We start from the raw sequence: 20,357 nt of genomic DNA on the forward strand, positions 1-20,357 counted from the left end.
AAAGACAAAAAAACAATGACCAAAAACAAAAACAAAACAAAAAAACTTTGCAGCTTTGAGATAAGATTGAACTGATCCTCAATCCTCACCCTAATCTTTTGGAATTTAAATGCCTCTTTCTAAGAGGCAGAGAAACCCCAGGTGTTTCCAGCTTTTACTAAAGATGTCTCCACATTCTGGGCTTCATCCCTGTTGATGTGTAAATACCTATGGAGAGAGGGCTCCAGTAATCCTGGTACTTTGGGACTTAGCCTAGGAAGCTAGTCCTGCTGTAGGCATTTGGCAATCTCAGGAGAGGAGAAGTTTTATTATCCTTTTGGATCAGACAGCAGTTTACTAGCTACAGATCTCATTCTCATGGTGTGTGAAAAGCGAAATGTTTCCAGGGATGTGAAAGCAAGCATTCCCCGTCTTTATTCTGTGTACATTTTCATGCCTCAGGAGGCTAGAGCTTTTCACAAAAGTACTGAGAAATCAAGGGAGCTTAATTTCCCCCACAATATGCCTATCCGGCACTCAATAAAAACATCAAATCCAAAGATATAAATAGGAGTCCTCGGCAAAATGAAGGTATCCAGATTCATGGGAAAGAAACCTAACTCTTACACCCTCCCCTCTGTCATCATCATCATCAATCCTCTTTCCTAGCCTCACACTCCACCACACGGCCCCTCAGTTCTTTGACACCTTGCATTTTCCCCACTAGAGGCCCCTGGGGACCTTGGATCTCTCCTGATGTTCCTGCGTTCCTGAGGAACCTGGAGAAGTCCTTTAGGACACTCCTCCCGTGCCAAAAGAGGCCACGTGGCCATTTTTACTTAGATGTGGGCACCTCCAGGAAGAAGGTGTCAAACAGACAGGACCCAGGAAAGAAATCCCATTGCTCTGGGAGTCTGGTTAATTTCAACAGGCTGCACAGGGCTGAGAGCAGATGTTGAATCAAAGGGAGAAAGAAAGGTGCACATAAGACAAAAGATATCACTGCAGAGAAAGAGCAGGAGAGAAAAATGAAGCACAGGGATACAGAGATCTCAAAGTGTGGGGGCTGGGGGCACGGGAGAGGGGGAGGAGGAGCTTCACTGGGCCCCCCAGTGAAAACCATTCACTATCTATTTGGCTCAGGGAGAGCCTCGCCTGAACACAGAATCCAAGAGAAGCTCCGAGTGGTGGATCAGACAACTGAAAGGAAGGACAATTCAACCAGGAAATCAAAGGTCGTGACGACGGTCCAAAAGGCAAAGACGGGATGTACCCAAACCTTTGGACCAGAGGGTAAGGCTGGTGACTGAATTTGTCATTACTGCTCCATGTGGGAGGGTATCTCCCCAAGGAGGCCCAGCATTGGGTGGACGTGTAAAGGGAGGAGAGGTGCAAAGAAAGACGGTGAGGTGTGTGTGGCAAGAGGAACATTTGAGGAGATTTTGTGCAGAAACAGCTGTGTCCACAGGGTACAGCTGAGGTCAGCTATGGCCTCAGGCAGTCTTTTTAGTTTAGGTCGTTTATCTATATGTACTTCATCAGAAATTAAAAACCAATCATTTAAAAATATTTATGTGGGCAGCTGGGTGGCTCAGTCGGTTAAGCGTCTGACTTCGGCTCAGGTCATGATCTCATGGTCTGTAAAGTTCAAGACCCCCATTGGGCTCTGTGCTGACAGTTCAGAGCCTAGAGCCTGCTTCAGACTCTGTGTCTCTTCTGTCTGCCCCTGCCCCGTTTGCACTCTGTTTCTCTCTCTCAAAATATTTTAAATAATATTTTATTTATTTAAAAATAATTTTAAATAATTAAAATAATTTTAAATAATTAAAATATTTTTAAAAATTAAAAATATTTATGTTAATTCATTTGAAGGTAACAATAATATACCAACTACTTGTTAACCTAAAAACACATTTTATGAAAGATAAATATATTTCCCAACTAAAAAAATTGGTGAGAAGACCGGCAGCATTTTACATTTTTTGTAAACCTCACTAAGCGTCCAGTTTGATCAAAGACAGCTGGATTTGTATAGCTGCTTCTCTATTCGATTGGTTGGGGTATTTTGTTTCATGCAATAAAAGAAAGATAATCAAACTTTACAAGGATCTGTAGTTTAAAAGGATGGAGTATCTAAACAGCTTTTTGAGGTATCTGTGTGTGTTCGCCTTTAATATTGCACCCAGTACAATGCATTATGCGGTCTTCCATTTTGTTTTATTTTATTTAAATGATTTATTTATTTTTGAAAGAGAGAGAGTGTGTGCAAGCAGGGGAGGGCCAAAGAGAGAGGGGGACAGAAGATCCAAAGCAACCCCAAAGCAGGGCTCAAACTCATGAACCATGAGATCATGACCTGAGCCAAAGTCAGACTCAAAATAGGAGCCACCCAGGCACCCCTATGCTGTCTTGCATTTTATTTTATTTATTCAAAAAAATTTTTAATGTTTATTTATTTTTGAGAAAGGCAGAGAGACAGAGTATGAGTAGGGGAGGGTCAGAGAGAGAGGGAGACACAGAATCAGAAGCAGGTTCCAGGCTCTGAGCTGTCAGCAGAGAGCCTGACGCGGGACTCAGATTCATAAATGGTGAGATCATGATCTGAGCCAAAGTCAAACGCTCAACCTACTGAGCCACCCAGGTGCCCCTGTCTTGCATTTTAAATGAATCGTCTATTTAGGCAGGATTTTATAATATCATGGACACTTGAAAAATATGGGTTCCCTGAATTATACAGTGAGCTTATAGCTCAATGACACAAGTAGTTTTCTTGAGACATTTGTGCTTCAAGATATAACAAACTGCTTTATATGGATGCCCCAGTTTTTCACATAGACTATTAAGAAGATGTACACTCAGGGGGAGAAATGTAAGAAAGTCAATAATTTTAATTGGCCTATCCAGAACATTCTGAAGTGAAACTGGCTTTTTTTTTTTTTTTTTCTTTTACTGGTCTGTGGGAAGGGAGACTGAAGAGGACTGTTCCTTAGGTTTTAGGGGCCCTGCGTTGATTTGTGGTATGACACCAGCAGCTTTACCTGCTGGGGATCTTGCTCCATGTGAGCACATGTCAACATAGCAAAAAGGCAAAGAGCATCTTAGTATGGGAACAGTTTTGACCTCAAAGATCTCCTGAAGGGGCTTCCGGGACACCCCAGGGATCCAGGACCTCACGTTGAGGCTCTGGTTCAGGGGCTCAGATGACAGCCCCTCACTGGATGTCTCCATTGGCAGAGGACACTCTGTTGCCCAGCCTTGCTCTGCTCCTCCCCAGAGTGGCAGACAGACCCAGGGGTGGATGCATTCTCAGGAGGGGTCATGGAGGCTCAAGCAGTACCCAGAACCTCTAGCCGTCAGGGCAATGGTCTCTCCTGGGACTCCAGGAAATTCCTATGGAACGCTCCAGGGGCATTTTCTGAGATCTCAAAGGAATGTTGTTGTTTTTCAGAGATCAGTGATGACTGTTCAGAAATGAATGAAGAAAAGAGACCCCAGGAGCCGCCCAGCACACCACCAAGCATCGTGCATGGTAAGGATGAGGGATTGCAAGTCTCAGAGAGTAGTCCTCAGGAGCTGGGGTCCAGCAAGCAGGTCTGTATTGCCACTAAAGGAAAGAGGCAAGGTCAATGAGGGCACATTTCTTCCATTGAAGGATACTATATGCAGGCTGAATTTAGTAATTCTTTTGCCATTTTGTTGCTAGGAGTTACTTGACTACACCTTACTGAGAAGGAGGTTGGGAAATGCCATTTTTATTCTAGGACCGGCATTAGTGGCCTGATAAGTAAGAAAAAGGGAGACCAGAGAAAGATGAACAACCAGCAGTACCTGCCCTTGGTCAGCATTGCTAGTGCTTTCCATTATTTCCAACTCTCTTCCCCTCCCCGGACACTGCATTTCCCAGCCCCTTGCAGGAGATAGGGCCATGATCACAGGTCTGGCCATGAGCTGGTGAGAGTGTCACAGAACACAGAGTCAAAACACAGAAGAGCCACTGGATAGCTCTCCACACCCCCTGCCCCTGACTGTGGAAGTGTGTAGACGAGGGAGGTGCTGGGAGGCCAAGACAATATGGTTCTCGGCACTTCCGCAAAGGATGCTGGGAGATGCCAAGTCCTACAGAGAGCTCTGAGTGACTGAGAAATACATTGTTACATTAAGCCAGCAAAATTTGGTTTTGTCCGGACTGCAACATAGCCTATCCTGTCCTGTGTGATACAATGTTCCCAATGAAATCTGCAGAATCTGTACAGGAAGTTATTAATCAGATAAAAGTCCTGTTTTATCTGCTTCCTCCACTTTATTTCTATACCTTAGAAATATGCATACATTTATCTCATTATAAATAGATAGCAGCTCACACTATATCGTTTATCAATAGTTTTTTCACTGTATATTTAACACACATATCTGCATATCAATGCTACCTTTTTTCTTTTACTTACATAGCATATTATTGTATAATTAGCAATTTGTTTCAATAATCATCTATATGATGGACAGTTAGCCTATTTCCTATTTTTATTCAAGATAAAATAGCAATCAGGTTAGCATGTGTTTGTACCTTTGCACACATGTCCAATGGTTTCCTCAGAATTAATTTCTAAGAGTGAGATTACCCGGTTAGAGTCTGCATATCTTCGATTTCATATATGTCAGTGAGTTGTTCTTTAGAAAATGGAGTTTGGGTTCCCTTTGATAATATACAAGTAATCATGTGCTACATCCTCATCAACACAAGATTGGATAAAACCTTTTCAAGGATGGGTATCCATAAAACCAAACAATGCGATTTTTTCATGATTGGTGGCCTAAAGAAAATTTTTAAATAAATTTGTCATTTGTATTTCCTCTTTGAGTATTTTCAACTTATGTTCTCTGCCCATCTTCCAAGTGTTCTATTTCTCTTTTTCTTTATCTATTAAGGATATTAAGCCTCTATATTTTACATATTATACTGCAATTTTCCCCAATTTTTGTCTTAATATTATGAGAATATTTTTTGAAGTGTGGAAATTTTTAATTTTTTAAACAGTGAAGTCTGTTCATCTTTTACCTTTATGATTTGGGGTCTCGCATTTTGACTAAAGGAATCTCTTCTATCTGTGGCTTATAACAATCTCTATTTTCTTTTGAAAAACTGGCTATTAATTTGAAAAATGGCATATTTTACATGTTAATAATTTAATGTGCCTATCCCTTCTTTGTTCAATCTTTTTTTTATTTCTAAGTAAAATGGAGTACTGTTTTTACACAAATAAATTTATTATAAAATATTGACCTCTCAAGCTTATAGATCAATATTTATAGCCATAAGAGATTATTTTTTTTCTTATTTTAGGAAAGAGGGAAAAATATAACCTGCCGACTTCAAAAATAAGACAGAAATAAAGGCTCCCAAAAAGTAAGCAAGGAGAGTGGAGTCATTATTCCTTGTTTGTCCCTTACCTAATGACCAGCGTGGCCTCCTCTCCAGCCACATGGCCATCTGGGTATCACTGGAGCATAGTCAGCTCCACCCCTGCCTCCTTGGACACCACTCCTCACGAAAAGAGGAGAACCCAGAACCACGTTGGTTCCAACAGACTTCTTTTCTCTTATCATTGGGAGAAATAAGGTGGAAGTGGACAAGGGTAACAGACAGTTTGAGATTAGGATGGCGTCTAGTCTGGCTCAGGGCCAGGATGAGTAGACAAGGCAATCCTAAACGGGCAGACAAGATGCAGACTTCCAGTATCACACCGGAGCTGGATTTGGAGTCACTGAGCATCCACACCCACCTGAACTGACTCATGCCTGCTTATCACGTGTCTACTCTGTGCAAAAATCGCATTATTTGCAGTATAGGAAACAAAAATTTATGAAGCTGCATTTTCTGGTTCCTCTGCTTTATCTCTCTGTTGTCCTCACCACCCCGTTCTCCTCTCATGAACTCTCTTCCCCCCACCTTTCTCCTTCCCTCTTTCTTCACTCTTTTACTCAACACTGTGTTCCCAGGGCCCAAGGTATGCCAGTCAGTGGGACTTCCCTTGAATTCTGGGCTGTTGTGTGAGCACTCTGGGAGGGCATTTCCCCTCAGCTCCCAACACGCATCATGACATGAGTGTCGCTGATCTGGACATGCTCTAAAATTTCTTGCCTGTTTTCAGTGCCTCTCAGTCCCTACGGGGGACTCAGATCTACTTGCTTGCCCTCTTCTTCCCCATATGGTTTCCTCCCTATTTCCAACCCCATTGCCTTCCTGGGCTGGAGGAAATTTAGCCTTTGTCATATACCGAGTTTTCTTTACCAATGACTTCTAGGAAAACTTCACATTTAGACCTCCAAACTTGTATTGTTAGATTATAAGGGTAATGTTTGGAACTTAGAAATCTCTTGGGCTCTCAACAAGTACCGCAAGATTTTGTGTAAGGTCTCCAAAACAGTCTCAAACTGAGCACTGACATCTCAGTTGACGCCAGCATCTTTGTGCTTTCCCAGAAACTTAGTGAGTTAATAATTAGGGAAGCTGGGACATTGTGATTTACAAGGATAGGAAATACATCATTTTGATATTTTCAAAAATATGCTCCCCTTCTATGATCAATCAACAAACGTGGATGGAGTGTGAGGTCTGTGTCAGGCACATGTCCCTGGTCCTGCAGACTCAGCCGTGAGCAAAGCCCAAGCATCTCTGCTCTCATGGAGCTTACATTCTAGTTGATGCATGTATAATTAATAGACAAAAAGAGGAGTTGAAAGGGAGAAAAGGAAACAGGATGCAGTATTGAAGAAAAAAAGATTCAGGAAAGAAGAGGAATAATTATAAGAAAATAGCAGATAAAAGTGTACAAGGGTTCAAGAATTTCCTGAAAGGTTGAGGACTGGGGTATGAGAGGGGAAGTCACTAACAGGGAGAGGAGGAGGTTCACTGGGGACCCCAGTTTAAACTATTCATAAATCCCACAAGCAGCCTCACCTGAACACAAAATCCAAGAGAAGCTTCAAGTGGTGGATCAGACAACTGAAAGGAAGGATGATTCAACCAGGAACTCAAAGGTCATGACGAGAGCCCAAAAGGCAAGGACTGGATGCACCCAAACCTCTGAACCAGAGGGTAAGGCTGGTGACTGATTCTGCCATGGATGCTCTGCGTGGGAGGGTTCTCTCGCGGGGCAGACATGGGGTTGGGTGGATGTGTGAAGGAAATAGTAGAAGAAGGGAGTAGTGCAGAAGACAGCAAGGAGCTTCCGGGCTGGGAGTGGTTGCGGGTAGAAGCCAGTGTGCTCCCAGCATGCAGGGCACCTCCACATGGACTCATGTGACCACTTCCCAGCGTCTACTGTTTACATTTCTATTAGTAGAGTTACCACAGCTCCACTGAGTCTGGGGGCTCCTATCTGGATTCAAGCTGGCCTCATACAAAAAGTGGCATCAATCCTCAAAGTGGACACACTCCCAGGAATGTTTCTTAATGGTTTCTTTCTAGGAGTGAAGTCTACCTATTTGGGATTAGTACATACCAGGGTGCCTGGGTGGCTCAGTTGGTTAAGCATCAGACTCAGTTTCAGCCCAGGTCAGGATCTCACAGTTCAAGGGTTCGAGCCCCATGTCCAGCTCTACACTATCAGCTTAGGGTCTGCTTGGGATTCTCTCTTCCTCTCTCTCTGCCCCTCCTCCACTCTCTCTGTCTCAAAATAAATCAATAAATTTAAAATAAAATAAAACAATAAAAATAAAAATAAAATAAGCACAGACCGATGATCAAATTCTTGCCAGTTTAGACTCCCATTAACATCATTTTCCGTACACCTTCGCCAAAACTAGAAACAATAAGTTTTCTGTGTTGACAGATTAAAGGCAAAGAATGGTATTCCACCCATGTTTTCCTTTGAATTTCTTTGCACCATGCATGTGGTTCAACATGCTGTGGTAGGTTGTATTACTACTCACTGACACCTCAGAAGGGTATATACTCTTGCCATGTGGACTCCAGAATGGCCATGTCACTTGACTTGACCAAGGAAACATGGACAGAAGTGTGAAGAGCACTGAAAAGCCAAAACTTTAAAAGCCTCTGTATCATCTTTCTTTCTGCCATGGGACCAACAATGTTCTAGACAGAGGTTGCTCTGTCCCCAGGATCCATGTATGTCAATAACATGGAACCACACCTAACTTGTGATGAATGAGTAGCACAAGGAGAAGTAAAACTGGGTTGTTCTAAACCAACACTTGGCAAACTTTTTCTAAAAGGGGCCAGATAATAGCTTTGCTGGCCCTGCAATCTCTATTGCAACTACTCAGAACTGCCATTGTAGCATGAAAGCAGCCAGAGACAAATATCTAAATGAGTGCACTTGGCTGTGTTCCAATAAATCTTTATTTACGAAAACAAGCATTGGACTGATTTGGCCTTCAGGCTGTCATTTGCTGATACCTATAATTAACCACTGAAACTTGGGAGAGTCACAATTTATAATAACATCATCTAGCCTATTTCTACTATCTGTTTGTTAAATAATTTTTTCATCAGAAGTTTTTTCCTTCGAGGTTTACCTGTTCATATTTGCCCATTTTTGTATAGAACTATTCATTTTTATTGATCAATTATGAAAATTTACTCTTTGTTATCTTTTTGCAGTTTTTCTGCTTTTGTTTTCGTTTTGTAACTTACTTGAGATATTTTGGGTTGTGGAGACTTTTTTGTAAATTTGGTTAGACAGATCAGTTTATCTTTTTTAAGATGGGCTTATGTCAGTTTCTCAACCTTGACACTTATTAGCATTTGGTGCTGAATAATTCTTTGTCATGAGTGCTGTCCTGTGCCTCATGAGATGTTTGGCAACATCCCAACCATTGGATGCCAGTAGCATCTTCCTTCCACTCATGAGAAACCAGGAGATTTCCCAACATTGTCAAATATCCCCTGGGGGACCAAATCAACCTGCATTGAGAACCATTGCTTTATGTCCTATATTTCTTCCTTAAAAAGTCCTTTCTATGCAATATTTATAAGTACATATCCAGTATCTACTTCTAGTGTTTGTATTAAATACATAGATACACATTATTATATTGATTATTATATATTATATTAATATATATTAACTTATGAAAATATGGCTTCTGTAATATTTTTAGCCTTCCTCTCTGTTAACATGAACTTGCTATGTCTCCATGGTCAATGCTATAATGTTCCTTTCATTTCATAAGACTCACATCTATCTTGTCCCTCCAAAGTGGTAGAAAGACAGAGAAAATTTCTTTAGAATAGTTGATAAGTAAAGCATATAAGTCTATGTTTCCAATTATAAATGACATTAATTTTTTTTTTTTAGAAAAGAAAAGGAAAAAAGATGTCAGTTCGAGTTCAACCAGAAGGTGTCAGAAAAATATTCCCCCAAAGAGTAAGTAAGCCACCTGCTGATTGTGTCCTATCTTCCCCCTCTTTCCCTCTTACCCTTGGCTTCCGCCTCCGAGGTCTCCTTCACCTGCTTTCTCCAGCAGTCTAACAAGGTGCCACACCTGACACTCCAGGTGACACCGGCACATACCTTGCGCTGCATATCTGATTACCTGCTTCTGCACTGGGAGGGATTCTTCAAACAAAATTATACAAGGACCCAAAAGTGATTAAGAGAGAAAGGCCATACCCATGAGTCAAGTTCTAACATAAACTTCTACCTCCTTCATTCTAAAACTTGGTGGAAACATTAATCCAAGCCAGGCCCTAAGGGTGTTCCTACCTCTGGAGAGCTGAGCCTTCTCTTCCTGTAAGAGGCAGGGGTGCAGGCCTGCTGGCTGTGGGTCAGCCCCTTGGCTGGCTTCCGCCCCTTGTTCTCCGCCACCTCTTGGGGCCACTGTCTTCCTCTCTGTCCTCCTCTCTTTTCCCCTCCTCCTTTTCTATAAGCATTCATTTCTCTTCTGCTTTTGTAACACTTCTTCAGCACTATCCCTTCTCACTCTCTCTTCCCTCATTCGGCCCCAGTGACATTGGCATTCTCCCCCCCCAAATTTATTATTGAAGTATAACAAGTGCTACTTTAGGCGGGGTCCTCAGACTGGTGCCATCCACAAGTCTGTTGGCTGCAAGTCTGCAAAAATAAAGAGCTTATAAATCAGCTATGACACTGAGCACCCTGTTTTCACAGCAAGGCATCCTCAGTGGAGATGCCTTATTTCTCTTTGATCAAGCTCCCGTCTTGTCCCGCGCCGGCACATAGAGTAGCACTGGTACGATGCTTAAGAAAGATGCATAAAGGGGGAGGATGGGCACGGAGAGGGGCACTTGTGGGGATGAGCGCTGGGTGTTATATGGAAACCAACTTGACAATAAACTATTTGTAAAAAAAAAAAAAAAAAAAAAAAAAAAAAAAAAAAAAAAAAAAAAGAAGAAGAACAAAGAAAGATGCATAAAGGTACAGCCTGAGGAATTAACACAAAGGAAAAGCTCGCATGTACTTAGCCCCTAGGTCAAGAAACAGAGCACACCATAATCCAATCCCCACCTACACCCCAGGTGTCTTATTTCTCAAAGCATAGGCTCCTTTGACACTGGATGCTTCACCGTCCTTTCCTGCCCAGGGCTTCCTCAGTGTTCCCCACTGCCGGGAGCCGCACCGGCCTCTCTGGATGGCTGTCACAGGAAGGAAATGGCAGTGTCTGCACAGCTACCACCATGAGAAATGAAAACTGGTATCTCCTGCTACTACTGGCTCATGTTGTGCTGGTATTGACCAGGCCTCACAATATTCCATATCAGACCAATATTCTGAACACAGATACCTCATGAGGAAAAGCATATTCCTGCCTTTACACGAGAGATTTTAGATGAAAGCTCTATGGATGATTGTCAAAAGGCTCTTCCTGAGGGCCTTGCAGATCCAAGACTTAGGGGGTTAAGAACACAAGAATTACAACTGAGCCTGACCCTGAGACAAAGAGCCTAATTTAGAGTTAAGGTACAGATAAGGGCAGAACTTAAGCTAATACTTACACCTTCTCCTAATTGGTGATGTACCCCAGTCCCTTCCCCAAGGCCTACTTTCTGCAAACACCCTCCCTTACAGGTGGCTGGGATGAGGACAGATAAGAGTAGCTAAAGCATTACCCACAAACAAAAGGCTGACACATTTAGGGCCTCCATGGTGTTCACACATTCAGCATCAAATAGGTGTCCACAAACAACTCATTAACCAACTCAGAAACATTCATCTGAGAGCCAGACAGAATGACTCTTAGCCCATCTATACACTTAACCTATGACCTAACCTTAGCGTGATTAACTTAGAACAAATATGTATCCCGTCTTTTACTAAGAATACCCTAATTCTCTAGTTATAAGATTTACTTAACCTCACTATAACTGGAATAGTTCTGCAAGAATATTCCTGTAAAACCTGCTTCTGTACACTTTCCAAAGCATCTTATCACAAAGAGTTACCCATTGTAAAAATTCCTTTTTCTGATGTCATGTTACCATTTAACCTATAAATAAAGACACCAAAACCGACAGGACAGAGATGCCTGCCTGGTGATCAGAAAGAATCTCGGGGCTCTCTCACTCTCTCTCTCGCCGACACTGTCCATCCTTCAGGGACCCCTGGACCTGCCGGAGCCGGCCCGGCCTCCAGCACCCCGCTCAAACATCCTTCCCGAAAGCCGACTCCCCTTGTTCTCCTTCTTCCTTTTGCTACACATCCCCAGGACTCGCCTTGAACTAAGCATTCTCTGTCCCAGCAGGCAAGGGCAGGTCTCCCTGACCCGCTTTCGTGGAGCCATGTTTTTTTTCTTCACGGCATTTGTCAAAACTAAAATTAACTGTCTGTGTACATCCTGTTCACCGTGTGAAAGTCTGATGAGGTCAGTAAATGGTCAGTCTTGTTCTTTGGTCTATGCCCAGTGCTCCGTGCCTCACACAGTGTATGCTTAAATAACTGTCCAATCAATACATTATCCTTTCTTCTTCATGAAGTATGAATACATCAGATCCTCCATGTACTCAGACAACGCACTTGTGTGCATTAGAAAAAGTGCCCTTTCCTCAATACACTTTACCTACATCTGTCAGAGCTGACTCCTAAAACCAGGTCCTTTGCTGCCCTCAGCCATAAGGTCCTTGTAGAAAGTATACAGCTCTGAATATGAATCAGAGACCTCCTTAAAGATGGAATCCTTGCTCAGTGTACAACCCACACAACCATATGCAGAGGCCCTGATAAAACAGAAGTGTACACCACTTTACAACTGGCAAAGCACCTTGTTCTACATTTTGCCATTTAACAATCAAATAAGTATTGTTTAGCCCACTTTACAGTTTCAGTTAGAGCATAAAAGACTCGCATGAACTAAAATCAACCTAGGTGTTCTAAATCCAAGTTTTTTGTTCTTTACACTGAAAAAAAATTGCTCCCTGGTCTTTTTAGGAAACATGAGGAGAAGGCACAAATCTAAGCAAACGCTGATAGCTGTCTGACAACATCAGCTTCTTCTGTCTCCTTAGCACTTCCGGCCTGGCTGTGCCTTCTGATTTAACACCGGCTGTCTCTGTGCTGTTATCAACACACAGTATGGAGTCCTGTTGAGGCATTTCTGACAGTATGGAAGGAACTAGAATAGGGGTCCAGCATGTTAGATTCCAATGCCAGTTCCACCTTGTGCAGTGTGGGGATCTCCAGGAATTCTCTCTCCAACTTTGAGTCTGAGTCCCCCATCTATAAAATGAGGGATCACCATCATTGCCTTCCCTTTCCATAGGCTATTGTAAAAATAAACTTCACAATGTGTGCGTGGCCATTACTGTTTCCTTGATCATGGCTTTTTGTCCAACCACCCCATCTACCCACGAACCCTTCATATACAGGCCATGGAGCTCCAGACCCTTCCCCAGGCCATGTCTGTCCGTGTATGATTTTCACCATGTGCCTTCACCCTGTGTTCTGTAAGGATTTCTGAAGTTCATCTACCTGTGAACTTTTTTCTATTCTGTTTTCCTTGTCTCTGTGAGGCTTTCTTTTTGTTTCCTCCACCCTGCTTTCCATTTCCAGGAACTCTCTTTGTTAATTGCTTAGTTTCATAGCAGGCTCCTCATTGTTTGCTCCAGCTTAACACGATCTAACAGATGTGGGAGAGCGCCAAGGAGGCCTTCCCCTCAGGGTTCTATCCTTAAAAGCCTGTTTGCAAGACAGAGCAGGTGAGGCTAAGCCAAATGCAGGATTACAGGAACAGATCAGGAAGCTGGCTCACAGGGCGGTGGCTTTGGAAATACTCGGGACAGAAGATCCTGGCTGACTTGGTGGCCTGCCTGAACCAGGTAAAGGAGGGAGTTCTGCCTGTGCCCACAACTCTGCACCCTGGCTTGCTGCCCAGAACTCCCAGTGCCGCCCACTGCTCCTGCATCTGTTTGCGAGCCTGTGTGGGACATCTGTGTTTTGGGACGTGTACTTATCATAGGGAATTAGTTCCATGAGGCTGACGACTATGGAAGGTCCCTGATGCCCTCAGTTTGCAGCAGTGTTCCAAAGTTACCTGTGCCTCTGCCTTGTCACTCAAGTTAGAAATCTGCCGTGGCTCGTCTTCCACTCAGCCTTGACAATAATATGCACTTACATAACCTTGCTAGTAAATTGCACAGCCAAGATCATAAGCCCAGCCAGTCTGGCTCCTGAGGCTGAGCTGTCATCCCCTGGGCCATATTTATTTAAGTGGGCAGAGTCCAGAGACAGTGGTGGAGCCAGCCACTCCATGCAAGAATGCTGGCTGGCTTTTGAAACTAAGTTCTTCCCCACCCCCTCATTCCTATCCAGCCCCCGCCCCTCCAAGGCTGGGCATCCTTCAGCATTCTGTCCAGGGAAGCCATTCCCTCACTTCTCAGCGATCTCTGCTTTCTCCTCTGACTCTAGTTCATGTCCTTCCAAAGTAACCAATGGTTTCTTTGCCATCGATGCTGCTTGTTTCTTTTTCTGGGGATGCTCTTGCTTTTTCATACATTTCCTTTGGCTCTTTCAATACATGTTTTGAGGCAAGAGAGAAGTTGGACTGTCTGTTCTCCTGCCTCATTCTGCATGTAACATCCTGTATAACTCAACACAAGCCATGGGGAGCACCTTGCCCTCATCCCCAGAGACTATCTGCACCCTCCTGCATCCTTCTGCAGTCTATCTGGAATGAATTCACCCACAGTGAGGCTGTGGTAAAAAGAAGCAGGAAGGGCTGGTATTTATTTTAAACTCTTCCAACTGTTTCTCCTGAATCAATACCTCACATCCTTGCTCAAGGTTTCACCCTTACCAAGTCTCTGTGTGCAATTTACAGATTAGTCTAGAGTTCTTGGGGGTTTTCTTTTTTAACTCATGAAGGAAGAAACAGAAAAGCAATAAAATGAAAAAGGACAGCAGAAAATGATACTGACACTAATCTCTCGGTGATAAGCACCTCACTTATCCTGCCTTGGTTTAATCAGGTGATAAGATGATAGACAAAGACTTTTCTTCCAGCTACATGAGCACCATGAAATATTTTGGGTAGGCAACTTCTTTCAGCACAGAGGGAAAAATGGGATGCTTATTAGCTTATGAACTAAAGCTCACCACAGGAGCCCTATATGCTTTACAAAACATTTTGTTTGATGCAGTGTTGGTGGTGACAGTTTTGTTTATCAGAAACTATTCTGTACACATGGCTAATCTGCCACTCAAAATGGGAGATGTGCTGCCAATTAACCAGAGGCTGTTCCCCAATGCCATTTACATGATTATTGTTGCTATTACTATCGTTAGAATTCAGGGAAAGGGGAATTCAGGAAAGAGACAGAATGAAAGCTTAACAGAACTATACTCTTCTACTTTCCCTTCTACTTCCAGAAAAACCCAAAGATGAATTTGTGGATTTTCACTCTCCTCAACTTCCTGTGACCTGTGGTGAAGCTAAAGGGATTTTATATAAGGAGAAATTGAAACAAGGTAGGTTTTCTCCATCTTCTGCTCTTTGGAACCCCTAGAGCCACTAGAAGAGAGGAAAATACCCATGTGTTTAATCGTCCAGGAGATAAACCCTGCAAGCTAGGCTGCAGAGAAAGAAGTGCTTGTTAACAAGGAAGTTTTGCTTTTCCATGTCATGGTGAACCTGGCCATTAGGCCACTCCACCCCCACGTGGAAGTCATCCATGGACCCAGTGGCACTACTTGCTGCATGTAGATGTCCCATAAAATGCAAATCATCTCCCACTCCCACAGGGTTTAGGGCTTCCTTCAGCCTGCAAGAGGAGGAAGGCAGACTCCCCTGCTATTGCTCTGTCCCTTTGGGGAGTCTCTCTGGACCCAGGCAGGTGGAACAACCACAATTAGGGTTTGGAGGTTGAGGGTGAATTCACAGAGCATGAAATCGGATCCAGGAATGGGCCGTCTTGATCCTCCAGGATCCTCAGAGAAGTGCATTCAGAACGAAGAGGGAGTTTGGTTCACGCCAAAGGAATTTGAAATTGAAGGAAAACGGGCAACTTCAAGGAAATGGAAGCAGAGTGTACATTGCAGAGGAAAGACCTTAGAAGAGCTGCTGAAGGTATTATGACAGGGGACAGATGGGTGATGGGTTTAATTCCTTGAAGGAGGAGTGCAATTTCAATTATAGAAGTGTGAATAAATTCCATTAGGATCAAGAAAGAGCTAAATTTTTCATAGAAAAAAGTTATGAGTGATAAAGTGAGAAAGGTAGATTGGTGCTGATCATGGAGAATGTGAAATGTGAGCAAAAGGCTGTGAGGTCAGGAGAGACTTAAAAAGCGTAGACTGGGGCTATTGGGGGGGTGGGGGTGAGTCAGGGGAAACCAGATGGAGACACAGATCTGAGAGCTTCCCTGCGCCCTCCACCCAATAAAGGCTCCTTCCAGACCCAGCTCATCTGGACCCCTGGGTGCATTTCCAGACCATCCTGTCCATGGGCAATCTCTCCTCTGGACTTCCCTGCCTCACACTCCATCCTGTGAGCCACAAACCAGGCTACTAGTCTCTGTGATCCCAGACCCCAACACAACGCCTTGAAAAACACTCAAAAAATTATCACTGGAATGAAATCATAAGGATTTTGCCTACAGAGGAAGAAATAGAGAGGAGAAAGCGGGTGGGAAAGGAACTGGGAAGGAAGGACTAATGAGTCTTAGGTTTGAGTAACAGGAAATAAAATGATTTTTTCAAGTGAAGTTCAGAAGAAGAGCTGATTGGAGGATGGAGCTAATGGTGTTTCTTTCAGACACCTTGGGTTTGAGATCCATAGGATGTCCAGGTACAAATATTCACTAGGACGTGGGGACTTCGATGCGGACAAAAGAAGAGCTTCCAGGATAACCTCATTCACTGACCCCTTCTCTCTTTCAGAAAGGACTTTTGCTCGGTCCTCCAAGAATAAGTGTCAAGAGAAAGGTAAATAGCAGGTGAATTTCTACCACATTTTCAGCCGCCATGTTGCACACTCTCTGCATTCAAAGGCTTGCCTTTGAGTCCTCAAGTTCCTCAGTCCTGTGTCACCTTTACTTTTAGTCATTGCATCTTCACGACAATGGCGTTGGCACACTGGTACACGGATGTGCCATCATTATTTTCATAGTTTGGGATGGAGACACAAATAACTCTTTAAAGATTAGAGCATAAACTGATGATATGCATGTGGTCTGATAGAGAAGAACTGGATATTTGGATGACTACAAACCAGAGGTGTCAGAAATAGAGTTCTCTAGTTTGAAAAGTAAATATGACATGGAGATAGACAAGAACAGAATGTGTAAGAGCAAGAAGACCATCCTTGATGGAACACAAGTATTGATTCAACATGCTCATTATCAGTGGCATCAAAATGGAATAATAGTGTTTGAACTGAGCTTTGTCTCTGGAGAGCGTCCCTCCAGGTGAAAATGGCAGTTATCCATTGTTTGCACCAGCTGCTCCTCCTCAGCCTTCTTTACTTGCTTAAATATGCCCTTGAGACACAAATCTCATTCATGACCTTCCCATTAGCTATGAACTTTCAGCAGAGGCAATGGTCCCTTTCCCATCTTGCCCTGGGGGCTGGCCTGACCCTTGGCTGGATTCATTCAAAGTTTAAAAGACAAGGGGTCCTCCCAATGCTGTTTATTGTATAAAACATCTTTTTCATGCTGATTTGCAACATCTTGATAGGTACAGAGATGCTCCTTGTAATAGCCAAAAATTAAGGAAGAATACAAATGCCCATCAGTACTCCCAAATAAACTGATACATTACTGAATGGTATTTTTAAAAAAATGCGTGGGTATAGACCCCTTCAGTTAATGGAAAACCAACCAAGGATTTTAAAGTCAAGAGAGCTTCCAGAAGCTTAAAATGGTATGTATGGAAGGAGCCGGATTTTGTTTATGTGACTCTGTAGATCTATGATTGAAAATATACCTCAATGAATTGATTATTTTGGGATAGGATTATAGGGGACATTTGCTCCCCATATTATACGTTTGTGTACAGGTAGAAATTTTATAACGACCATTTATTACTTTTGTAAACAGGCAAAAAAAATAATAAAGGTACTTTTAATCCAGAACTTTAATTAATGGCCCCAATATTCTAGTTCCTTCTCACTCACAATGCCACACGTCAGTACGTTATAGTCAGAAGCACACTTGACCTGACCTTTCAGTCCCACCTATTAGAAGCCACATTGGGATAATGAGATTAAGTTTAGTTTTGACTACAAATGGGCTAATGCAGGCCCTTTCTTCAGCAGCGTTATCTAATACACAACTGTTACTCTGCAGTATACCCATTCTGTGTTGGTGTCTCTCTTTGTATATGTGTACCATCAGGAGACTTGATGCTGTTATTCCAAACGTGTTTTGTGGCTTCCCTGTGCGATGCTGCTTCCCTGAACCAAGGCAAAATGAGCACAGGCTGAGTGCTTGTGAGAGCCTTCATCTCTAGAAGGGCCCAGTATGCAGACAGAAGTAGTTACTCTAATGGCATATGGTGGGAACTAAGAACAGTGTTTTTGCTTTATTTTGGACAGATTCTAGAGCCTTTGACTGAAGGGATTCTCATTCAAAGTGGGCCAATTTGCAAGTAAGCATAATTGGGCATAAGTAAAATCTGTAAATCAGGCATATGTTACCTTGAATCCAAAGGTCTAAAATAGATGTTGGGCAATAGTTGCGAGTATTGAGACGGTCAACAATTGTTTCTTGACAGTGCCAGGGATAGAACAGCCTTCAAATGATCAAATAATGCCCAGAAATTTGCTGAGCTGATGGGGCCTCATACTATGTATGCACAGTGGCCTATCCCTTTCTGTGAGTTCCTCTGTGAGTAATTGTATATTCTGAACGAGTGTGTCAAATCAGAAGGATGTCATCAGCGTACTGTCACACTTGTGCTGCCAGGGAAAGTCGGATGCAGTTAAGATCTTGCCTGCAGAGGTTGTGTGTGCTGATAAAGCTGTTGAGGCACTGCAGGTGGCGAGGAGTGTTATATCCCTACAGCTGCAAGGCAGCTGGGATGCTGTTGAAATAGGCACAGAACAGAACTTACTAGCCAAATACGGGACAGCAAAACACTGGCCAGGCGGATGGTGCCAGTCATTTCAATAATATTGTGTATAGGGAACTTAATAGGTGGAGTTCCTTTTGAATAATGATATCCCACTAAATTTAAGCAAATTACCCTCTATACTCGTAGGGGAGTGACCGAAGATAAAATAGAGGAAAAACAGTTACACCTCACATTAACCATCAAAATTGCTGCCCCCTGGTTATAATACCCACCGCCCTGAAATATCTTGTAGTGAGTGTGCACACTCTTACCCAATGAATAACGAAGTAAAATAAAATTAATCTTTTGACACTTGACAATCAGCCTTACAAAATGGAACCCATGGACCTTTCCCCTCTGTTAAATAGTTAATGGAATCCAGTATAAATTTCAAGGATCAAAACTCATTATACAAGCTCTGTTTCAAGCAGGAGTGATTATTTCTACTGTTTCACTATTTGACTGCCCAGTTTGGCCTGTTCTTGACTTGAACTTGGAAAGAATGAGTAGTGCCTCATGGTGGATGACCACAACCTCACTGCCATGGCCCAGTAGACCCAATACAACTCAAAGTGTAAGTCAGTTGGCAGAACCAGTTAGCAAGAGAAGACAGACCCCTGGCCCCCAAGACTCCCTGCCTGTTGAGCCCGTGTCTGGTAGTTACCTGCAGGGAGGTGAGATCAACCCTTCACCAAAATCTGGGTTCAGATACCGAAACTGATGATGCAACACACGCTCCTAGAGAAAATGAAATGATTGATTACTCACATACTGAGACTTCCTTGGGAGGGTCGAGCAGGCTCCCAAGCTGGTCTGAAAATGGCCTGAGTGGCCAGAGGGAGTAGCGCCAAGTTTTATTAGGGTATGGTTGGAGCCAAGGTGAGAATTCTCTTGCTGGGACAGAGCTTGTCTGGTTTGAACTTCTCCCTGGGGCCAGGAGGGGGAGCCCATGGCTTCCTTATCGACTTACTGACTGGCGAGAGGTGGTAAAAGGGGTAAGAGGAAGGGGTGGGACTTGAAGCTGTCAGCAGTGGAACACAAACGCCGGAGTCAGAAGGTGACTGTGCAGTTGCACGCCCTTTCTCTCATTCTCTGTCATATCATGCGTGTTGGAAACTATCCAACTCCAGAGCCTAGGGAACGGGGTGTTTTATACTGGTCACAGCCTATCAATAACCAGTGTTGTGCCTAGTCTGGCCCTCGTGGTTCCTCTAATCGCATGCCTTTCAGCAATAACCATCAGGAAACTGAAAAGAATTTTTTATTACTTTTTATTACTTATAGGATGTGGAAATTAGAGAGCATACCTGGGGCCATAGTGAGATGGCGGAGAGATGGAGAGAGACAAAGAGAGAGAGAGACAAAGAGAGAGAGAGAGAAGGAGAGAGAGAGAGAATGAGCACAGGCAAGGGTGGGGGACCTAGGGTGTGGCAGGCTCATTCTTTACTGGTGAATTTAAAACATAAGAGCTGGAATTTAAAGTACGAGAAGAGAGGGGAATAAAAGTGGCTCAGATGGTCAGTTCTTGAAATCAACCAAGATGTATAAAACAAAGGAGCCTCAGCCGGGACAGGTGGCCTGGCTCTTTATCTAGTTGTGTGGCTCGCAATGTGTTTACTCCAGAACTAAAGAGATAGCTATCTTTGACTGGGGTGGAGGGAGTGCTGAAACCATCTAGGGTTCAGTCAGCCATTTGCATTACAAAAAAGGGAAAAAAGAAAAAAGCTGTCAGGGCTCACACTTCAGAGGGGCTGGGACTCTGGATCCAACTTGGATCTCAACTGGGAGGAGGAGGTAGGTCTGGGCTGTGCACAAGAAGCTGGTGTCAGCAACCTGGGCCTGGTTAGGCCT

General features: G+C 43.3%; 1 protein-coding gene across 6 annotated transcripts in view; it reads left to right on the forward strand.

Moving 5' to 3' along the window:
- SP110 (SP110 nuclear body protein) overlaps positions 1-20,357 on the forward strand; it is a 38,970-nt gene that overhangs the window by 13,166 nt on the left and 5,447 nt on the right. For 3 of the 6 annotated variants that reach the window (XM_039234518.1, XM_039234522.1, XM_039234520.1), the window contains exons 8-14: positions 1,123-1,272; positions 3,428-3,508; positions 6,929-7,075; positions 9,300-9,368; positions 14,823-14,921; positions 15,377-15,519; positions 16,332-16,376. In XM_039234518.1, the coding sequence (XP_039090449.1) occupies positions 1,123-1,272; positions 3,428-3,508; positions 6,929-7,075; positions 9,300-9,368; positions 14,823-14,921; positions 15,377-15,519; positions 16,332-16,376 (734 nt within the window). The remainder of the gene's footprint in view (positions 1-1,122; positions 1,273-3,427; positions 3,509-6,928; positions 7,076-9,299; positions 9,369-14,822; positions 14,922-15,376; positions 15,520-16,331; positions 16,377-20,357) is intronic. The other 3 variants (XM_039234521.1, XM_039234523.1, XM_039234519.1) reach the window with 2 other exon arrangements.

Source organism: Hyaena hyaena, unplaced genomic scaffold (genome assembly GCF_003009895.1).
Source record: "Hyaena hyaena isolate Hyena2069 unplaced genomic scaffold, ASM300989v1 scaffold_86, whole genome shotgun sequence".
In the NCBI taxonomy this organism is placed as follows: Eukaryota; Metazoa; Chordata; class Mammalia; order Carnivora; family Hyaenidae; genus Hyaena; species Hyaena hyaena.